Below are 21,879 nucleotides of genomic sequence, written 5' to 3' on the forward strand. Positions count from 1 at the left end.
GTAACCCTGGTGGTTGCCAATGGTAACCTTGGAGGTTGCCAATGGTAACCCTGGAGGTTGCCAATGGTAACCCTGGAGGTTGCCAATGGTAACCCTGGAGGTTGCCAATGACCAGAAATTTAACTGGCTACAAGAGTAGGTCAGAGGCTAGGAATCCTGTGGCGAGTAACAACTCCTGACTCCCCAAAGCCTGTCCACCATTTACAAGGCACAAGTCAGGAGTGTGATGAAATACTCTCCACTTGCCTGGATGAGTGCACCTCCAACAATACTCAGGAAGCTTGACACCATCTAGGACAAAGCAGCCCACTTGACTGGCACCCCATCCACATACATTCACTCCCTCCTACACCAACGCAGCAGTGTGTACCATCTACAAGATGCACTGCAGAAACTCACCAAGGATCCTTAGGTAGCACCTTCCAAATCCATGACCACTACCATCTAGAAAATCAAGGGCAGCAGACACATGGGAACACCAACACCAACTGGAAGTTCCCTTTCAAGCCACTCATCATGCTGACTTGGAAACATATCGCTGTTCCTTCACTGTCGCTGGGTCAAAATCCTGGAACTCCTTCCCTAACAGCACTGTGGATGTACCTACACCACATGGACTGAGTGAATCATGAAGGCAGCTCACCACCACCTTTTCAAAGGCAGTTAGGGATGGGTAATAAACGCTGGCCTAGCCAGCGATATCCACATCCTGTAAATGAATTTTTAAAAATTACTACTTTTAATGATTTCTGTATATGTATCCATTGATCCCCATGTGCTTTTGCCCAATTTAGACTATTACTTTCGTTCTACCAAAATGCACCATCTCATACTTACATATATTGAAATTAATCCAACATTTACATGCCCATCCTGTCAGTTTGCTATCATATTGGGGGAATTTTATGGAGCCTGCAAGAGGGGTGGCTTAATTAAATGGGATGCGAAATCTCAGGTTTCCCCAATGGCGGGTTGAGATGCAGAAATAAAGTCAGCAGTATGTCAAGCCTCACGTTGGCCTGTGGTGGGTTCATACTTGTAATACATTTGCATCCATGAATACTCATTAGCGTAAAACTTTTTTTTGGTTACATCCTACCTTCAAGATAAAGTCAGCAGCACACAGCAACCTTGTGGAACCTGGTTTACGTTTGTTTAAAGGTGGTGTGCACCAGTTGGATTTCTGCAGTTGTGTGTAAGGTCAATGGTTTTTCTTGCTGAACTCTACGGCACAAGGGAGGGGAGCAGGAGACTGGCATCTTGCATGGAGGTTCAGGACTGGCATGGAATCAAAAGTGAGGGTGGGGGGGTTGTGTAGAATGAGGTGGGGGGAATGGAGGAGTGGAGGATGGATCCAGGGGGAGACAGAGATTGGGGTCAGGAGCATGGAGGAGTGAAGTGGGCATGGCCTGGCATCCTGTGTGCTGTTGGGGACAGCCAGACAAGGTAAGAAAACGTGGGGCCTAAAGTGCAGTGTCAATACTGTCCAAATGTGTTTCTGTATCAGGTTATGGGCTGTAATAAAAACATAAAATTCAGAATTACTCAGTATCTGTGGAGAGAGAAAGCCATGCTGATGATTCTATATTATATTTTTGGTTTACAGATGTTTCTCTATTAAAACTTTGTTACGGGTCTGAGGTTTTATAAGGTGGTTATGTTTTAAACTGCCTCTTTTAATTCAAAGTAAAATGGAGTAGTGGAGAGGGACATATGGCCTCCCCACTAGTTCTGCCCTGGACAAGTCCTATTGAAACTCAAGTGCCAGCTTTTACAACTGGGCACAAGGAGCAGCTGGTTTTTGCTATGGGTGGATTTACAAACTCTGAGATTAACTGAATCAGAGTCTTGGGGGTGGCCGGGGCGGGGGTGGGGGTGGGGTGAAGAGTGGGAGGGAAAGAGAAAGATAGAGTTAGAGTGTATGTCCTGGAGGGAGAGACAGGGAAACTGCAGCTGCTCTGGACAGCAGGGGAAAAGGTTTAACAGAGAAACATCTAGAAACCAAAAATACAATGCAGAATCATTAGCATGGATCTCCACAGATACTGAGTAATTCAGAATTTCTGCTTTACTTTCAGATTTTCAGCATCTGCAGGATTTTGCTTTAGTTTCAAAAGGGGAGTTCATGCTTGACCAATCTTCTTGAATTATTTGCTGATGGGAGCTGTAGAGAATTTGAAAGATTAACCCAGGCATATCCGGGAGAAGGAGTCGCTGGAGTGGGCCTTGCTGCTGGAAGTTGATTCGGGGATGCTTAGAAGACTGAGGGAAGCTATTTTTGATGAACACTGGATGTTAGAACTCAGCAAAAAGGGGAGAAGTAAGCCTATTGGAAGCTGAGAGTAGCTTTGGACTGGTTCCTGCAAAGATTACAATTCTACAGAGTGCAGTGTAATGTATAAACACAGAGTGGGGTTTTTGGTTGTGTTAGGAAGTTAAGGGAAGATATCTTTTCTGTAATTTAGCGTGTTCGTGGCCTATTAAGTAATGTATGGTCGATGTTGGCTTTAGTTTGTTTCTTACATTAGAAGTCTTAAAACATGAAATCTTGTTGTGTGATCCATTGAGCCAGTCACTGGGAATTCAAATTTGTTTTTAAAAAAAATCATCGGTCTCTATGGGATTGTATCACTTTTAATAAAGATTTATACCACCAATGGTAAACTAACAGGTCTATAGCTCCCTGGATTTGTTCAATCTCCCATTTTGAAAATAGTAATAAAATCAGTTAATTGTCTGGTAGTATTCCCTTTTCTGTTAATGTGGTGCCTCTGTTATCTCTGCCCTAGTTTTTTTGAGTATGCACAGATGTAATCTATCCAGACCTGGGGTTCTATCCGCTCCAAGTCTGGTAGCTATCTCTTTCTTTCTTTAGAATTTTAGGTTCCTGCATCTTACATCATTCTCATAAAGGGAGCCAGCTCCCTAATCTTCTGAGGGCATTTCCACTGGGCTGGATATCGATACATTTTTTTCTTACACACCCAGAATAATGAACAAAGTAAATGTTTGCTTTTCCTCACTGGAATTATTTTACAATATGTGAATAATAGCACCACAATAACAATCTTGTTTTAAGTTTAAATTAAATTAGGTAAGTGAATTTATTTCTAAACAGATGAACAAGTAACTAAATAAATCCACTTATATTAAAAACATTCTATTCATCTTCTTGAAGTTGCAATCTAATGCTATTCTTATGTCAAACACTTTTTATTTATTTTCAGTGTTCACAGAATTGTTACGACGCAGGAGGCCATTTGGCCCATTGTATCTGCACCGACTGTCCAAATGAACATTATGACTTAGTGCCATTCTCCTGCCTTTTCCCTGTAATCCTGCACATTGTTTCTATTTAAATAATCATCTAATGCCCTCTTGAATGCCTCGATTGAACCTGCATCCTTCACATTTCCAGGCAGTGGATTCCAGATCCGAACCACTCGCTATGTGAATAAGTTTCTTTCCTCACATCACATTTGTTTCTTTTGCAAATCACTTTAAATATATGCCTTCTCGTTATCAATCCTTTTACAAGGAGTAACAGTTTCTCCCTATCTACTCCATCCAGCCCCCTCATGATTTTGAACACCTCTATCAAATCTCCTCTTAGCCTTCTCCTCTCCAAGGAGAGCAGAGCCAACCTCTCCAATCTATCTTCGTAACTCAAGTTTCTCATCCCTGGAACCGTTCTTGTAAATCTCTTCGGCACTCTCTCCAATGCGCTGACAGAATCACACAGTGGAGAAGAGGCCCTTTGGCCCATTGAGTCTGCACTGTCACGTGAGAAACACCTGGCCTACCTACCTAATCCCATTTACCAGCACTTGGCCTTGAATATTATGACGTGCCAAGTGCTCATCCAGATGCTTTTTAAAGGATGTGAGGCAACCTGCCTCCACCACCCTCCCAGGCAGCGCATTCCAGACCGTCATCACCCTCTGGGTAACAAGGTTTTCCCTCACATTCCCCCCTAAACATCCTGCCCCTCACCTTGAACTTATGTCCCCTCATGACTGACCCTTCAACTAAGGGGAACAGCTGCTCCCTATCCACCCTGTCCATGCCCCTCATAATCTTGATCAGGTCGCCTCTCAGTCTTCTCTGCTCCAATGAAAACAACCCAAGTCTAACCAACCTCTCTTCATAACTTAAATGTTTCATCCCAGGCAACATCTTGGTGAATCTCCTCTGCACCCCCTCTAGTGCAATCACATCCTTCCTATAATGTGGCGACTAGAACTGCACACTACTCCAGCTGTGGCCTCACCAAGGTTGTATACAACTCCAACATGATCTCCCTACTCTTGTAATCTATGCCTCGATTGATAAAGGCAAGTGTCCCATATGCATTTTTCACCACCCCACTAACATGCCCCTCTGCCTTCAGAGATCTATGGACGCACACGCCAAGGTCCCTTTGTTCCTCAGAACTTCCTAGTGTCATGCCATTCATTGAATTACTCCTTCCAAAGTGTATCACCTCACGCTTTTCAGGGTTAAATTCTATCTGCCACTTATCTGCCCATTTGACCATCCCGTCTATATCTTCCTGTAGCCCAAGACACTCAACCTCACTGTTAACCACCCGGCCAATCTTTGTGTCATCCGTAAACTTACTAAACCTACCCCATACGTAGTCATCTATGTCGTTTATATAAATGACGAATAATAGGGGACCCAGCACAGATCCCTGTGGTACGCTACTGGACACTGGCTTCCAGTCACTAAAGCATCCTTCTGTCATCACCCTCCTACAACTAAGCCAATTTTGAATCCACCTTATCAAATTAGCCTGTATCCCATGTGTATTTGCCTTCTTTATAAGTCTCCCATGTGGGACCTTGTCAAAGGCTTTGCTGAAATCCATATAAACTACATCAACTGCACTACCCTCATCTACACACCTGGTCACCTCCTCAAAAAAATTCAATCAAATTTGTTAGGCATGACCTCCCTCTGACAAAGCCATGCTGACTATCCCTGATCAAACCTTGCCTCGCCAAGTGGAGATAGATTCTCTCCTTCAGAATTTTCTCCAATATGTTTCCCTACCACTGACGTGAGACTCACTGGCCTGTAATTCCCTGGCTTATCTCTACAACCCTTCTTAAATAGCGGAACCACATTAGCCACTCACATCCTTCCTATAGTGTTGCGCCCAGAACTGTACACAATATTCCAGCTGAGGCCTAACTAGTGTCTTACATAAGCTCATCATCACCTCCCTGCTCTTGTACTCTATGCCCCTATTAATAAACCCAGGATACTGTATGCTTTATTAACTGCTCTCTCCACCTGTGCTGCCACCTTCAATGATCTTTGCACATATATATCCAGGTCCCTCTGCTCCTGCACACCCTTAAGAATTGTACCCCTTACTTTATATTGCCTCTCCATGTTCTTCCTACTAAAATGCATCACCTCACACTTCTCAGCATTGAACTTCACCTGCCACCTATCTGCCCACTCCACCAACTTGTCTATGCCCTTTTGAAGTTCTATACTGTCCTCCTCACAGTTAACTATGCATCCAAGTTTTGTATCATCCGCAAACTTTGAAATTGTCCCCTGCACACTAAGATCTAGATCATTAATATATATCAGGAAAAGCAAGGGTCCCAATACCGACCCCTAGGGAACTCCACTACAAACTTTCCTCCAGCCCGAAAAATATTAATTGACCATTACCCTGTTTCCTATTACTCAACCCATTTTGTATCCACGTTGCTACTTTCACTTTTATTGCATGAGCTATAACTTTTCTTACAAGTCTGTTGTGTGGCACTGTATCCAATGCCTTTTGAAAATCCACGTACACCACATCAACAGCATTCCTCTCATCTACCCTCACTGTTACCTCTTCACAAAATTCCAGCAAGTTAGTTAAACATGATTTCCCCTTTATAAACCCATGCCGAATCTTCCTAATCAACTGACATTTTTCCATGTGACTACTAATTCTATCCCCAGTAATTGTCTCTAGAAGTTTCCCACTACTGAAGTTAAACTGACTGGTCTGTAATTGCCAGGCTTATCCTTACAACATTTTTTGAACAAGGGCGTAACTTTTGCAACCCTCCAGTCCTTTGGCACCTCCCCTGAGGCTAGGGAAGACTGAAAAATTATGGCCAGTGCCCCTGCAATTTCCACTCTGACTTCCTTCAAAATCCTTGGATGCATCTCATTCGACCCCAGTCCCTTGTCAGTTTTAATAAGTACCGACAATTTATCCAACACTTCCCCCTTATCAATTTTCTTCCTACGTAGAGACAGAGTTTCCTCCTCAGTCACTGTGAGCTTGGTAGCATCTGCTTCTTTGGTAAAGACAGATGCAAAGTATTCACGCCTTCATGTGTAAATCCCCTATTTGGTCCCTAATTGGTCCTTCTCCTCCTTTTACCACCCTCTTACTATTTGTGTGCCGATAGAAGACTTTCATATTCCCTTTTAAGTTGGCTGCCAGTCTTTTCTCATAATCCCTCTTTGCTTCTCTTATTTGCTTCTTCACCTCTCCTCAGAGCCTTCTGTACTCCGCTTGGTTTTCAATTGTGTTTTCCACCTGACACCTGTCATAAACACACTTTTTCTTCTTTATCTTAATTTCTATCTCCTTTTTCATCCAGGGAGCTCTGTATTTGTTTGCCCTACCTTTCCCTTTTGGGAGAATATATCTCAACTGTGCCTGAACCATTTCTTTAAAGGTAACCCATTGCTCAGCTACAGCTTTTCCGGCCAACCTTTGGTTCCAGCCTATCCCGCCTAGCTCTGGTCTTGCCCCATTGAAGTCAGCTCTCCCCCAGTTAATTATTCTTACTCTGGATTGCACATTGTCCTTATCTACTGTTATCCTAAGCCTTACGGCACAATGATCACTGCCTCCTAAATGATCCCCCACCAGCACTTGATCTACTTGGCCCTCCTCATTTCCAAGAACCAGGTCCAACAGTGCATCCTTTCTTGTTGGACCGTGCAAATACTGTTGTAGAAAATTCTCCTGAACACAATCTAGGAACTCTTGCCCCTCTTCACCCTTTAGACTACCACTGTCCCAGTCTACATACAGGTAATTAAAGTCCCCAATTATAACTACTCTATAATGTCTGCATCTCTCTAATTTCCCTGCAGATTTGTTCCTCTACATCCTTCCCACTAGTTGGTGGTCTATAGCCTACACCAAGCAATGTAATTGCTCCCCTTTTGTTCTTTAGCTCTAGCCAAATTGATTCTGTCCTTGACTTCTGGCACATTTTCTTTCTCAAGCACTGCAATGCTCTCGTTAACCAATATTGCCACCCCTCCTCCTTTTCTTCCTGAACACCTTGTACCCAACCAGTGCTGCCCTTCCTTGAGCCAGGACTCTGTTATCGCCACATCATCATATTTCCACACTGCAGTCTGTGCTTGTAACCATTCCCCCTGCCCCCCAATCTTATTTACTATACTCCATGCATTCACATACATGGACAGTAACCCTGATTTAGGCTTCATGATTTTCTCTCTTGCTCCAACAATTAACTTACTATTCTCTATATTAGTGCTATCTGTTTCTCCCAGTATTTTGTGCACCCTGGTATTCCTCTCTAATATTCTCCCCTGGTTTCTACACCCCTGCCGAATTAGTTTAAAGCCCTCCCAACAGCACTAGCAAAATGCCCCACAAGGAAATCAGTCCCGGCTCTGTTCAGGTGCAACCTGTCTGGCTTGTACAGGTGCCATTTTCCCCAGAGCCAGTTCCAGTATCCCAGGAATCTAAAGCCCTCCCTCCTGCACCATCTTTCCAGCCAAGCCTTCATCTGCCTTACCCTCTTATTTCTGTACTCACTTGTACGTGGAACTGAGAATAACCCAGAGGTTCCTATATTTGATGTCCTGCTTCTTAATTTTCGACCTGGCTCCCTAAATTCTGACGGCAGGGCCACATCCCCCTTCCTACCTAAGTCATTGGTACCAATGTAGACCATGACCTCTGGCTGATCACCCTCTCCCAGAAGAATGCCCTGCAGCCACTCGGTGACATCCTTGACCCTGGCACGAGGGAGGCAACATACCATCCTGGAGTCACGTCTATGGCCGCAGAAATGCCTGTTTGTTTCCCTAACCAATGAATACCCTATCACTATTGCTCTTCCTTCCTTCTTTCTCTCCTACTGTACAGCCGAGCCACTTGTGGTGCCACAAACTCAGCTCTGACTGCATTCCTCTGAGGAACCAGCCTCCAAAATGGAAAACTGATTTCAGAGCGAGAACCCCTGAGGACTCCTGTACTACCTGCCTAGTTCTCTTGGACTGCCTGGTGATCACCCATTCCCTTTTTGTCTCCAGGCTCCTAAACTGTGGCGTGACCACCTCTCTGAACACGCTACGCACATAGCTCTCAGCCTCGCGGATGTGCACCAGTGACTCCAGCCGCTGCACGAGCTCCAAAACCCGGAGCTCTAGTTACTGCAGCTGACAGCACATATGGTCATCTAAGTCACTGGTAGCATCCACGACTTCCCACATATTACAGGATACACATTTCACTCAACTGAGCTGCCCTGCCATGTCCTGGCTTTATTTTACTTTGGTTTATTTATATTACTTTATTATACTGACCCTGACTTTCCCGTATTCCCGGTGTTTCTCACTTAAATCCAAATATTGCTACTTCTTTAAAGGTAATGCGCTTTTCTAATTTACAACAATTTAAAGACAGTCCCTAACAGCAGTTTCTTACCAACCAATGAACTTATGGTTTTCCTGTGATGTTGCTATTTGTTTTTTCTCATTCCTTTTGAACTTAGCACGGACCGGTTCTGAGCAGCGAACTAGTGCACCTCACCGACTCTCAACTAAGTGGTGTAAGCCTCAAGCCTCAGTCCCGATTTATACTCTCCCGCTCTGGGTTGCTTCCTTGCAGGTCCGCCACCTCTTCGATTCCCTGGTAAGTGGTCACAATGGCACTTGGCATGGGACGCCATTGTGCAATAGCTAATACAAGCTTACACTTACACTGATCTCGTGAGAATACCAATCTCTCAACTTCACCCAGCTCAATGTTTCACTTTAAACATCTCTGAAAACAGTCACGAAGACATTCTGCACTTTTGAGTAAAGGGCAACCATGTTTAAAAATAGAACTATCACACATAAATGAACGGCTCATAGTTTGTTTGCATTTGTTTTAAAATTGCTTGGTAACTCCCTCAGCTTTACAGTCCATCAAACTAAACTTGATAAAATTGTAGTAATTGTAAATTTAGGCAAAGGCTCTGGCTGCAACAATTTGTGAACGTATCTTCCTTTGCTCAGCTACAGCACGACATTCATTAAATTAACCCCATTTATCTCAGCTGTTTTGCTCTAAAACTTCATGGTGTCACATGAGCTTGAAGGTGATGATACTTGAAGATGAGCAAACATTTATAGTGCTTAGATGGGATATGGCAAATGACTGAAATATCCTGAATTGTTTTTTCAGTACTTAAACACTATCCAGTAACCATTACCGTTTAGTACAATTAAAGGCAAATAATACAATCAACTTCATCGTCCTGATTTATTAAAAGTTGTATTATTTGGTTCAGTGGTAGTATGTTTGTCTCTAAATCAGTTCAAGCTCCCCTCCAAATACTAGAGCACATAATTTATGCCAATGCTTCAGTGCAGTGCTGAAGGAGTCCTATACGGTCAAAGGTGCCATCTTTCAGGCGAGGTGTTACACTGAGCTCCAATCTGCCAACATAAACAGTCCCAATGACACTATTTTAATAAGAGCAGGGGCATTCTCCAGTCTCCTGATGAATACTTATCCCTCAACAGCAAATAAATAAAAATGATCTGCTCATTTACCTCACTGTTATTTGTGACCTTTCTGTGTGCAAATTGGTAGTTGAATTTGCTTACACAGTATCTACACTCCAAAAGTTAACAATCAACTGCAAAGCACTTTGGGATGACCTGAGACTTGAAAAGGGCTGTATAAATGCAAGTTGTTTCTTTCTTTCGTTATTTGTACTTCAAGTGTGAATTCCTTATTAAGTGCTCTCTAATAGTATAAATAAACATACAGGCTCAGACCAAACACCATCTTCACTTCAATCAGTTTAGAAAAGGAAGAACTACCATTGCCGCAATTAAGTCTCACATCATTCAGCCAGTGCAGCCTTTGAAAACCAGCTGTGTTTCGCAACAGCTGAACACACGCTAACCATTTGTCATACACAACATTTGTATCACATTCACAGGATGCTTATACAGACTTCTTTGTGCAGCTCGTGCTGAAAACAAATAGGGTACACACAGCAATCTGAAGGCTTGGCGAATGCTGGCCACAATCTTCAATTATTGGGACACTAGAACATATGGGAGGAGTTGCAAAGAGCCAAAGCCTTATTGAAAACTATTTTACATTTGTCTAACTCTAATTGTTAATACTTTGATTATTCTCTGTGACTTAAAAGTTTAATAATAGCGGTGTAATACAATTTTCACTGTGACCATTCTAAGGAACAGTGTCAAAATGACTATTTTGCACTGCATGATTTTTAACACTTTAGTGAGAATGAAGAAATATTTGTGATCAGTTAGAAAGTTATCTAGTTTTCAAATCACAAGAGGCTCCATGGTCCAGGTCCGTGTTATCTTAATGGGAATGGTAGCCCACCCTTAAAATATGGCTTATGGGCAAAATCCAGTCTTCTGCTAGACCGTTTCTCTGGGGATCTGTGTGTGCATTGCAGCCCATTTCATCTGATTACTGCTTGCAAGAATTAGGCTGTTTGTATGTATACACACACAAACCCTGTCTTGCATGGAACAGCCACTTCAAAGGGAATTATTTGTAAGATTTGCTCAAAAACAGTATTTCAATAGCTCCAGGTTGGTTGGTCAGACAAGTCCAGCTTTATGAAAATGAATAAGTAAAAGAATTGCAGATGTTAGAAGTCTGAGATAAAATAGAAAAATGCAGTGAATACAAAATAGGTCTGCCAGCATCTGTAAAGAGAAAGGACAGATTACCTTTTTGATAAATTCTTTCTCTTCAGCATTGAAAGCTGGTTTTCCTTATCTTTCAGTTTTCAGTTCTGAGAAGGGTGCATACCCAAAACATTATCCTGCCACTTATCTTTATGGATGCTCCCTCTGTGCCGACAGCATTTCCTGTTTGATCTGTTTGAGAGTTTGGCTACAGGAGAAAGAATCCTGTTTACCACTCCCAGCTCTGCTTTGACCTTGAGATGATTCAAAGGCCTGAGTTTTAGGGCCTTATTTACATTGTTCTGGGGGGAGGCGATGACGTGTTGGTATTGTCGCTGGACTAGTAGTCCAGAAACCCAGGGGACTCTGGGGACCCAGGTTCGAACTTGAATTCATTAAAAGTCTAATGATGACCATGAAACCATTGTCGATTGTTGTAAAAACCCATCTGGTTCGCTAAAGTCCTTTAGGGAAGAAAATCTGCCGCCCTTACTTGGTCTGGCCTACATGTGACTCCAGACTCACAACAATGTGGTTGACTCTTAAATGTCCTCTGAAATGGCCTAGCAAGCTACTCAGTTGTATCAAACCACTACAAAGTCTCAAAAAAGGAACAAAACTGGATGGACCACCTGGAATCGACCTAGGCACCGGAAATGACAATAGCAAACTCAGCCCTGTCGACCTTGCAAAGTCCTCCTTACTGACATCTGGGTACTTGTGCCAAATTTGGGAGAGCTGTCACACAGACTAGTCAAGCAACAGCCTGACATAGTCATCCTCACAGAATCATAGCTTACAGATAATGTCCTAGACAACACCTTCACCATCCCTGGGTATGTCCTGTCCCACCGGCAGGACAGACCCAGCAGAGGTGGTGGCGCAGTGGTATACAGTAAGGAGGGATTGCTCTGAAGTCCTCAACATTGACTCCGGGCCCCATGAAGTCTCATAGCATCAGGTCATAATCCTGCTGATTACCATGTACCGTCCTCCCTCAGCTCAAGAATCAGTGCTCCTCCATGTTGGACACCATTTGGAGGAAGCACTGAGGGTGGCAAGGGCACAGAATGCACTCTGGGTGGGGGGCTTCAATGTCCATCACCAAGAGTGGCTCGGTAGCAACATCATTACCTGAGCTGGCCAAGTCCTAAAGGGCATAGCTGCATGGTCTGCGACAGGTGCCGAGAGAACCAAGAAGAGGGAAAAACATACTTGACCTCATCCCCACCAATCAACCTGCCGCAGATGCATCTGTCCATGTCAGTACCGGTAGGAGTGACCACCGCACAGTCATTGTGGAGACGAAGTCACGCCTTCACATTGTGGATACCCTCCACCGTGTTGTGTAGCACTACCACCGTGCAAAATGGGATAGATTTCAAACAGATCTAGAAACTCAAGACTTGGCAGCCATGAGACACTGTGGGCCATCAGCAGCAGCAGAACTGTACTCAACCTCAATCTGTAACCTTATGGCCCAGCATATCTCCCACTCTACCATTACCATCAAGCCAGAGGATCAACCCTGGTTCAATGAAGAGTGCAGGAGGGCATGCCAGGAGCAGCACCAGGCATACCTAAAAATGAGGTGTGAACCTGGTGAAGCTATAATGCAAGACTACTTCCATGACAAACAGCATAAGCAGCAAGTGATAGACAGAGCTAAGCGATCCCAAAACCAACGGATCAGAGCTAAGCTCTGCAGTCCTGCCACATCCAGTCGTGAATGGTGGTGGACAATTAAACAATTAAACTCACTGGAGGAGGAGGCTAAACAAATATCCCCATCCTCAATGATGGGGGAGCCCAGCACATCAGGTGCAAAAGATAAGGCTGAAGCATTTGCTACAATCTTCAGTCAGGAGTGCCGAGTGGATGATCCATCTCTGCCTCCTCCAGAGGCCCCCAGCATCACAGCTGCCAGTCTTCAGCCAATTCGATTCACTCCATATGATATCAAGAAACGGCTGAAGGCATTGGATAGTGCAAAGGCTATGGGCCTTGACAATATTCCGGCAATAGCACTGAAGACTTGTGCTCCAAAACTTGCCGTGACCCTAGCCAAGCTGTTCCAATACAGCTGCAACACTGGCATCTACCCGGCTATGTGGAAAATTGCACAGTTATGTCCTGTACACAAAAAGCAGGACAAATCCAGCCAGACCAATTACCACCCCATCTGGCTACTCTTGATCATCAGTAAAGTAATGAAAGAGGTCATCAATTGTGCTATCAAGCGGCACTTGCTTAGCAATACCCTGCGCACGTACACCAAGCTTGGGTTCCGCCAGGGCCACTCAGCTCTTGACCTCATTACAGCCTTGGTTCAAACATGGCCAAAAGAGCTGAACTCCCGAGGTGAGGTGAGAGTGACTGCCCTTGACATCAAGGCAGCATTTGACCGAGTGTGGCATCAAGGATCTCTAGCAAAACTGGAGTCAATGGGAATCAGGAGGGAAACTCTCCACTGGTTGGAGTCATACCTAGCACATACGAAGATGGTTGTGGTTGTTGGAGGTCTGTCATCTCAGCTCCAGGACATCGCTGCAGGAGTTCCTCAGGGTAGTGTCCTCGGTCCAACCATCTTCAGCTGCTTCATCAATAACCTTCCTTCCATCATAAGGTCAGAAGTGGGGATGTTCGCTGATGATTGCATAATGTGCGGCACCATTCACAGCTCCTCAGATACTGAAGCAGTCCATGCAGCAAGACCGGGACAACATTCAGGCTTGGACTGACAAGTGGCAAGTAACATTCGCGCCACACAAGTGCCAGGCAACGACCATCTCCAACAAGGGAGAATCTAACCATCGCCCCTTGATGTTCAACGGCATTACCATCACTGAATCCCCCACTATCAACACCCTGGGGATACCATTGACCAGAAACTGAACTGAACTAGCCATATAAATACTGCGGCTACAAGAGAAGATCAGAGGGAATCTCTGCGACGAGTAACTCACCATCTGACTCCCAAAGCCTGTCCACCATCTGCAAGGCACAAGTCAGGAGTGTGATGGAATACTCCCCACTTGCCTGGGTGAGTGCAACTCCCACAACACTCAAGAAGCTTGACACCATCCAGGACAAAGTATCCCGCTTGATTGGCACCACGTCCACAAACATTCACTCCCTCCACCACTGACGCACAGTAGCAGCAGTGTGTACCATCTACAAGATGCACTGCAGGAATTCAACGCTCCTTAGACAGCACCCTCCAAATCCACAACCACTACCATCTAGAAGCACAAGGACAGCAGATAGATGGAAACATCACCAACTGGAAGTTCCCCTCCAAGTCACTCGCCACCTGACTTTGAAATATATCGTCGTTCCTTCAAAATCGTTGCTGGGTCAAAATCCTGGAACTCCCTCCCTAACAGCACTGTGGGTGTACCTACACCACATGGACTGCAGCGATTCAAGAAGGCAGCTCACCACCACCACCTTCTCAAAGGCAACTAGGGATGGGCAATAAATGCTGGCCCAGCCAGTGAAGCCCACATCCCGTGAATGAATTTTAAAAAAATTGTAATTCTTTATATTTTTGATTTGAAAACTGAAATTTCACTGCTGCCTAAGGTGGGATGGCTATCATCTTAGGCTGGGATTTTCCGGTCTCGATGGGCATCGTCACGGGCTGGATGGGAAAATTTGGAGAGTTGATCGACTCTTTAAATTTTCCCGTCCCGCCTGCGGTGACGCCCGCCTGTGTCATGGCTGCAAAATTCTGTCCTTGATGTTTGACAAGTGTGAAAACCCATTACCATGCAGATGAGTACCTGAACCAAGGTACTAAGAAATCTAAATATTCAAAGATTCTATTTGTCTGATACAAAGTCCACAATCTCTCCCTGGAGGTTTGCACACCACTTCGCTAGTCCAGGATTAACTGCAGGATGAGTCATGAAACCCCAAAGTGAGTGAAGTGTACTGCTCACATAGGTAAGCTTTCCGTTACACCACCAGCTAGGGCTATACTACCTGTTATGTCATGGTCTTATAGCATTAGCTGCAGCTATATGTGGAGAATTCCAGCCCTCAGTGACAGACCAACACCCCCAGCAGTCATTAGTGTGTCAAGCTGGCTGGTTAATCATCAACAGTACATTGGAGTATTGCAAACCTATCTGATTTGGCTTTCAGATCACAAATGCTGCGATAAAGGAATCATTGATTCAAAACTTCCATTACCTGGAGTGTCATCTTAGAGCCATCTGCCTACCTCCCCTACTCTCCCACAACAAAAAAGAAGTCACTCATTGGTCAAGCCTAGTGTAAATCCCTCAGGGTGAGAGGCAATAAACATTGTAGACTAGTTGAACTTGCCATTAAACATTTGTGCTTCTGGGTCCTCGAGGTTGATAGCAATGATTTTCCAGTCCATTTCCCCTTCGTCAATAAGAGCCAAAGCTCCTAAGACTTTTACCTGAATAACTTCACCACAAGAACACACCTGGTAGAAATATAAGTGGAATTGCAGTTAAAACTCACATATGAAAACGTAATGAAAATGTATTGATATTTCTATCATTCTGAGGATGGATAGGTGTCCCACGTTACTTACACATGCAAATCTAGTGTATGATTAGTTATGTTCACTTATCCTATTCCTGGTTAATAAACTCATTGAAGAGGTTATAATCTAAACTGCAGTCTACCCTCATCTAAAATTGAGGAAAATCATATTGGTGCATCTGATATAACCAGCAGCTAAATATAGTGATACAAGTTTTCTGTTCAATTCCTGGGCTCACTACAAATTACCTGAACATTGGTCAGGAAAGAATGTTCTAAACCATCTCAATCTAAGATGAACTACATAACTTTGATTTTCAAACACAACATTAAAATCTGGTAGACAAATGTATATTGTACAACTGTATATTATTGTTACAACATACCCCAACATGAAACATATTTTTTAATCAGTTTAAGTTAAATCTTAACCCAAACAATATTCCTCTCTATCCTGAGTGTGAATTTCTTGGTTTAGCAGTTAACTCTTCAATCCATTACCATTTTGAAGGTGTTATGCCTCTCTCAATTTTTTCCCAGCCTCCCTGGCCTACATTACTATGGGCAGAATCTTCAGGTTGGCGAGCGGGGGTAGGCTCTGCTCGCCGATGCGTAAAATGACACGCGGTGACGTCATGTGTGCGTCCCAACGTCAGCACACGTCATTCAGATATTCAGTTCGGCGGGCGCACACTGGAGTCGGCTGCGCATCCGCCGAACTGTCAAAGGCCTATTAAGGCCATTTAAATACTTAATTGAGCTAACCGCAAAGAGCCAGGCGGCCTTCGCATTTATCGTGAAACCTCATCCATGGGCAGGATGAGGTTTCATGAAGGTTTTCAAAGTTTAATAAAATTCATTGATTTGTTCCAGCTCATGTGATACTGGCACATGAGGGGACATTTCTTAAATTTTATTTTTTTGTCCTTATTAAATTTTTTAAAATCAAACTAGTCTCCCTGAGGCAGCTCTTTGCCAAGCCAGCAATTATTGCCCATCCCTAATTGCCCTTGAGAAGGTGCTGGTGAGCTGCCTTCTTGGATCGCTGCAGTCCATGTGGTGTAGGTACACCCACAGTGCTGCTAGGGAGGGAGTTCTAGGATTTTGACCCAGTGACAGTGAAGGAAGGGTGATATATTTCCAAGTCTGGATGATGAGTGGCTGGGAGCGGACCTTCCAGGTGGCGGTGTTCCCATGTATCTGCTGTCCTTGTGCTTCTAGATGGTAGCGGTTGTGAGTAGGAAGGTGCTGCCTAAGTAGCCTTAGTGAGTTTCTGCAGTGCATCTTGCAAATGGTACACACTGCTGCTACTGTTCGTCAGTGGTGGAGGGAGTGAATGTTTGTGGATGCGGTGCCAATCAAGCGGGCTGCTTTGTCCTGGATGGTGTCAAACTTCTTCAGTGTTGTTAGAGATGCACTCATCCAGGCAAGCAGAGAGTATTCCATCACACTCCTGACTTGTGCCTTGTAGATGGCGGACAGGTTTTGGGGAGTTAGCAGGTGAGTTACATGCTGCAGGATTCCTAGCCTCTGACCTGCTCTTGTAGCCACAGTATTTATATGGCTAGTCTAGTTCAGTTTCTGGTCAATGGTAACCCCCAGAATGTTGATAGTGGGAGATTCAGCAATGTTAATGCCATTGAATGTCAAAGGGTGATGGTTAAATTCTCTCTTGTTGGAGATGGTCATTGCCTGACACTTATGTGGTACATATGTTACTTGCCACTTGTCAGCCCAAGCCTGGCTATTGTCCAGGTCTTAATGTATTTGGACATGGACTGCTTCATTATCTGAGGAGTCATGAATGGTGCTGAACATTGTGCAATCATCAGCGAACATCCCCGTTTCTGACCTTATGATGGAGGGAAGGTCATTGATGAAGCAGCATGAGCTGTCTTTCACGCCACTCAACATCCCAGCTAAAATCAACAGTTTGGTGTTAGAGATTAAACTTGTCTTCCAACATTTTACCTTGTATTCATTCCTAGTTAACTCAGTTCTGTGAAAGTTAGGAAGTAATCAGTTGACTTAAAGATTTTGATGGAATCTGTAGAAAATTTTGCTGAATTAGTTGCTAACAAAACGACGTGCAAGCATGTCAACACAGTATTTATAATCAATTGTCATATCTTACACATATACTATTTCTGAACTGTTGCAGACAAGCTGACAACTTTACCTCAGTTATTTAGGTGACAGCTGTAACTCAGTGGTACCAATCTCACTTCTGTATTAGAAGGTTGTGAATTCCAGCCCCACTTCAGAGGCTGAAGCACATAATCTAAGCTGACATTGCTCCAGTTCTGAGGGAGTGTTGCACGATCTTTTGGATGAGATGGTAAACTGAAGCCCCATTCAGCCCTCTTAGGTGGGCATAAAATATGTCATGGCACTATTCAGAAGAAGAGCAGGGGAAGTACTGGCCAACATTTATCCCTGAACCAACATCAGTAAAAGTAGATCATTTGGACACTATCACATTGTTGTTTGTGGGATCTTGCTGTGTACAAATTTGACTGTTGTGGTTCCTAGATCAGTGACTACATTTCAAATGTAATTAATTGACTATGAAGCACTTTTAGGTGTCCTTAAGTTGTGAAAGGCATTATATAAATGGAAGTCTTTTTTTCCTTATTTGCACAGAAATTTCCCCAAGACTCTATTGAACATTTTTACAAACCTTTCAGAGGACTTTGCAAAAGAGGGCTTCATCAGTTACAAGTCGCTGAATAATGTAGCCTCTTATGCACGCCCCAAGCATTGGTTCAGAGACTCAACTCTCAGCAAGAAGCACGATAATGAGAAGATAATGAGTAAAATAAAGGAGGTGCGAATCCCCTTTTATAAACCCACTCAAAAAAAATTTAACTCTTACATTATTCCATAAGTTTTGCAATTGGAGGTATTTTACAGAATTATCCTCAACCAAATGTTATTTAGGTAAATATAGCTGCTCCTTCATAAACCCTAAACGTATGGCTGGAATGAGAGCCTAGTGGATTTCACTTCGGACTTTTTCTCAAATGATCGAACACCAGCAACGCAAATATACAAGATGGCTTTGTTTCTCTCATCCATTTTCTGATTTGTGGCAGGCTTTCTTATGCAGTGCATGATGTAAATTTTGCAGATTAAACAACAATACTAGGTCTGCTTCCTTCTAACCCAGCTGTAGTATTAAATCTTTCCATGCCTAGCTCACTCTGTCTCAATGTCCGACTTGAATTTCCCTTAAATTGACCCTTAATCTTCACTTTGTGGTTTTAAATGTTGACTTCAGCTAAGTTCTCACTATATCCCTGTACTTTTATTCCCTTTATACCATAGAGGGCACATCCTTATTCAGACTCATTTCCAAAAAAATTAACTTCTAAGAGGTGTGGCAGCCAATTTTCATACAGCAAGATCCCCACAAAAAGCAATGGTATAAATAACCAGATAATCTGTTTTAGTGATGTTGGTTGAGGGATAAATATTGTCCAGGACACTGAGGAGAATTTCTCTGTTCTTCTTCAGCGTGATGCCATGGGATCTTTACTTCAGCCTGAGAGGGCAGACAGTGCCTCAGTTTAACGCTCACCGCAAGATGCATATCCAACATTGTGGCACTCCCTCAATACTGCACTGAAATGTCAGCCTGGATTATGGGCTCTGTAGTGGAACTTGAACCTACAACCTTCTGACTCAGAGGTGAGAGAGCTACCGCTAGTTAACTTCCAGCTAACTAATCAGTGAAATTTTCTGGTAATATTTCACCGGCTATGTATTAACATCAATTAGAATACTGGTCCAGCATGATTCCCGGATATTAATTTGGTTAAGTAATAAAATGTTCGAAAAACTAACCCTTGATCCAATGTCACAGACATCAATTGGATCATTATCACCAGCATAGTCTGTACAGGGATCCTTGTGAAATGGATCTTCCCAAGTCTGTTAGGAAAAAAAAAATGTTAAAGAATTAAATCAAACATGGGTTGCTCTTCCAACGGTCATGGTGCACACCCTAGCGTAGCTGTAAACAAGATACTGTGATTTTAGTTCTAATGGAGAAACTGATGGATTCATGGAATGCAAAACATCATTGAAAATCTCAGGACCCCATATAATAAAATTGGTTATTAAACATCCTTCGTATTTCAACATTTTGTTTTCAATTCCTTACTTCAATAATTTGATTTACTTTTATATTACTTTGTTTTACTTTCTCAATCTGCTTTTATAATTATTTATATAATTGTCTGAAATTTCAGTAGGACATGACAACATGATGGATCCACAGGACAGGGAAAAATGTCCGATATGCCTCCAAGGGTTAAAAAACTATCTCTTATTTGCAAAAAAATGGGAAAAATGTGATGTGAATGCAGGGCACAAAGTAGATTGGTTCAAATTTACATTCAATGAAAGGCAACCAATCAATAAACACCTACCAAATATCTGACTCCACTGTTACACAAAAAATCCCATTGCATAAACAAAAGGAAATAATCATCTCCCCCTCAAAAAAATATTAAAAAGCCTCTGAATTACAGTCAAGGTTTATGGGGAGCAAGTTGAAAAGTAGAGTTGAGGCCAAGATCAGGTTAGTCATGATCTTACTGAATGGTGCAGCAGGCTCAAGGGCCATATGGTCTACTCCTGATTCTAATTCTTATGTCCTTCCTATCATATCCTATCCCATTCCTTTCTGTCTTGCATCTCTTCCCATTATTCCCTATTCCCTTCCCTCCTGTCTCCTATCTCCTTTGCTAAATGGTCCTGCTGCTACATCAACAGCCTTTCCTCTCCTAATAGCTTTAAGGGTGAAGTCTAAATCCAGTCTGTGGTTGCAAGAGAAGTCCAATGATTTTCCCCTTCCAAGCTGGTTGAGAAGAATGCTGCCATGTTTTAGGACCAATGTTGGGTGCACTTCAGAGTGGGGATGCTGGGATCTAAGGGAAAATATAAATTAGAACCTGTGCTCCAGGACTGGAATGCCTAGGATATTTCTACCAGAATTTAATTACATTTGAAGGTCTCTCATTTTTGCTAATGTGCCTATGGCTAGCTGTAATACCACCATGGCTACTAGAGAAGGGCTAATAGTTGGCACCCTGTAACTCACCTCTTGACCTCTCAGAGACTCTCCATCATCCATAATGCTTATGTTATTTTCTCCACTTGCCTGGATGGATGCAGTCACAACTCCCATGAAGCTCAACATCATTCAGGAAGCCTCTGTCAAAGGACTCAAAATCCACCCCTTTAGTCACCAGCACTCTGTGCCAACACTAAGTATAATCTACAAAATGTACTGCAGCGACTCATCAAGCTTATTTCAACAGTGTGTATTCTTCTTCTACAGCACCTACTGTCGTGAAGGTCATGAGCATCAATACTGTAGGAATATCATCTTCAAGTTTCCCTGCAAGTTTCACACACAATCCTGACTCGGGATGCATATCACAGTTCCCTCATTGTCGCTGGTCCAGTATCGTTGAATTCCCTAACTTATACCAGCATGGAATGCCTTCTGCAAAAGGACTGCAGCAACTCGTGAAGAAGGTTCATCACCATCTTCTCAAGAGTAATTTGGGATGGGCAATAGATCTGGCCTTGCCAGAACTGGCCACATTCCGCGAACAAATGAAAAATAAATTTGACAGGTGATAGGACTGAACAATAGTACACGCTTCTCTATCTTTGGCCTCACTGCATAATACTCCTTCCAGTGTAATATTTTGAAACAAATGTAAATTAAGGAGAAAGGTCAGTCACCCTCCCACGTGCATTCTCTGAATGCACTCTGTAATTCCAAGAGCCCCTCACTCACCATTTCATGCCTTTAATATTCTTCCTATCTCTCCATTTCCTGTATTTCCCTTGTTCCCAATCTTGCTGCTAATCTTCCTTTGATTGATACTATTCCTCTCAATGTCGCTATGAGAGCAGAGTCATCTTGGATTCACAGTGACAGAAGCCTCCCATGATACTCAGAAGAGCCTTTCTATGTACTCACTGATGCTCCAAGAATTAGACTAATAAGAAGCGGTAGCAATAGTTGTAAAAACAAAATTAAGTCTTGGGTGAGGAACTAAAAACAGTGTCTAACCAACTAAAGTGTGAAAATATTGCAACACAAGATGTGTGCACTAATACAAGGGAAAAAAAATTGGACCACCATTTTTGATTTCATCTTCTTCATTCCTCAAAAACACTATATATCCTTCAGAAAAAACCCAACAACCAGAATGAATAAATCACTAAATCTCTCAGGAGCTTCACACATAGGTTTGTTTGACACTGATGGACAATCATGTGATCTTCCATCATACTAGTCTGCCACCTACAGTCCCTGCCTTTTCTTTCAATATGGACGCTCTTCAGGGTTAGCTTAGGTTCCCAGAGCATTTG

At 43.2% G+C, this 21,879-nt stretch overlaps 1 protein-coding gene across 1 annotated transcript in view; it reads right to left on the reverse strand.

Moving 5' to 3' along the window:
• LOC144698234 (inorganic pyrophosphatase-like) overlaps positions 1-21,879 on the reverse strand; it is a 72,900-nt gene that overhangs the window by 19,303 nt on the left and 31,718 nt on the right. The window contains exons 5-6 of the mRNA XM_078570222.1: positions 19,330-19,416; positions 15,295-15,421 (exon numbers count right to left, since the gene is read on the reverse strand). Coding sequence (XP_078426348.1) covers positions 15,295-15,421; positions 19,330-19,416 — 214 coding nt within the window. The remainder of the gene's footprint in view (positions 1-15,294; positions 15,422-19,329; positions 19,417-21,879) is intronic.

This window comes from Cetorhinus maximus, chromosome 2 (assembly GCF_964194155.1).
Source record: "Cetorhinus maximus chromosome 2, sCetMax3.hap1.1, whole genome shotgun sequence".
NCBI classification, from domain to species: Eukaryota; Metazoa; Chordata; class Chondrichthyes; order Lamniformes; family Cetorhinidae; genus Cetorhinus; species Cetorhinus maximus.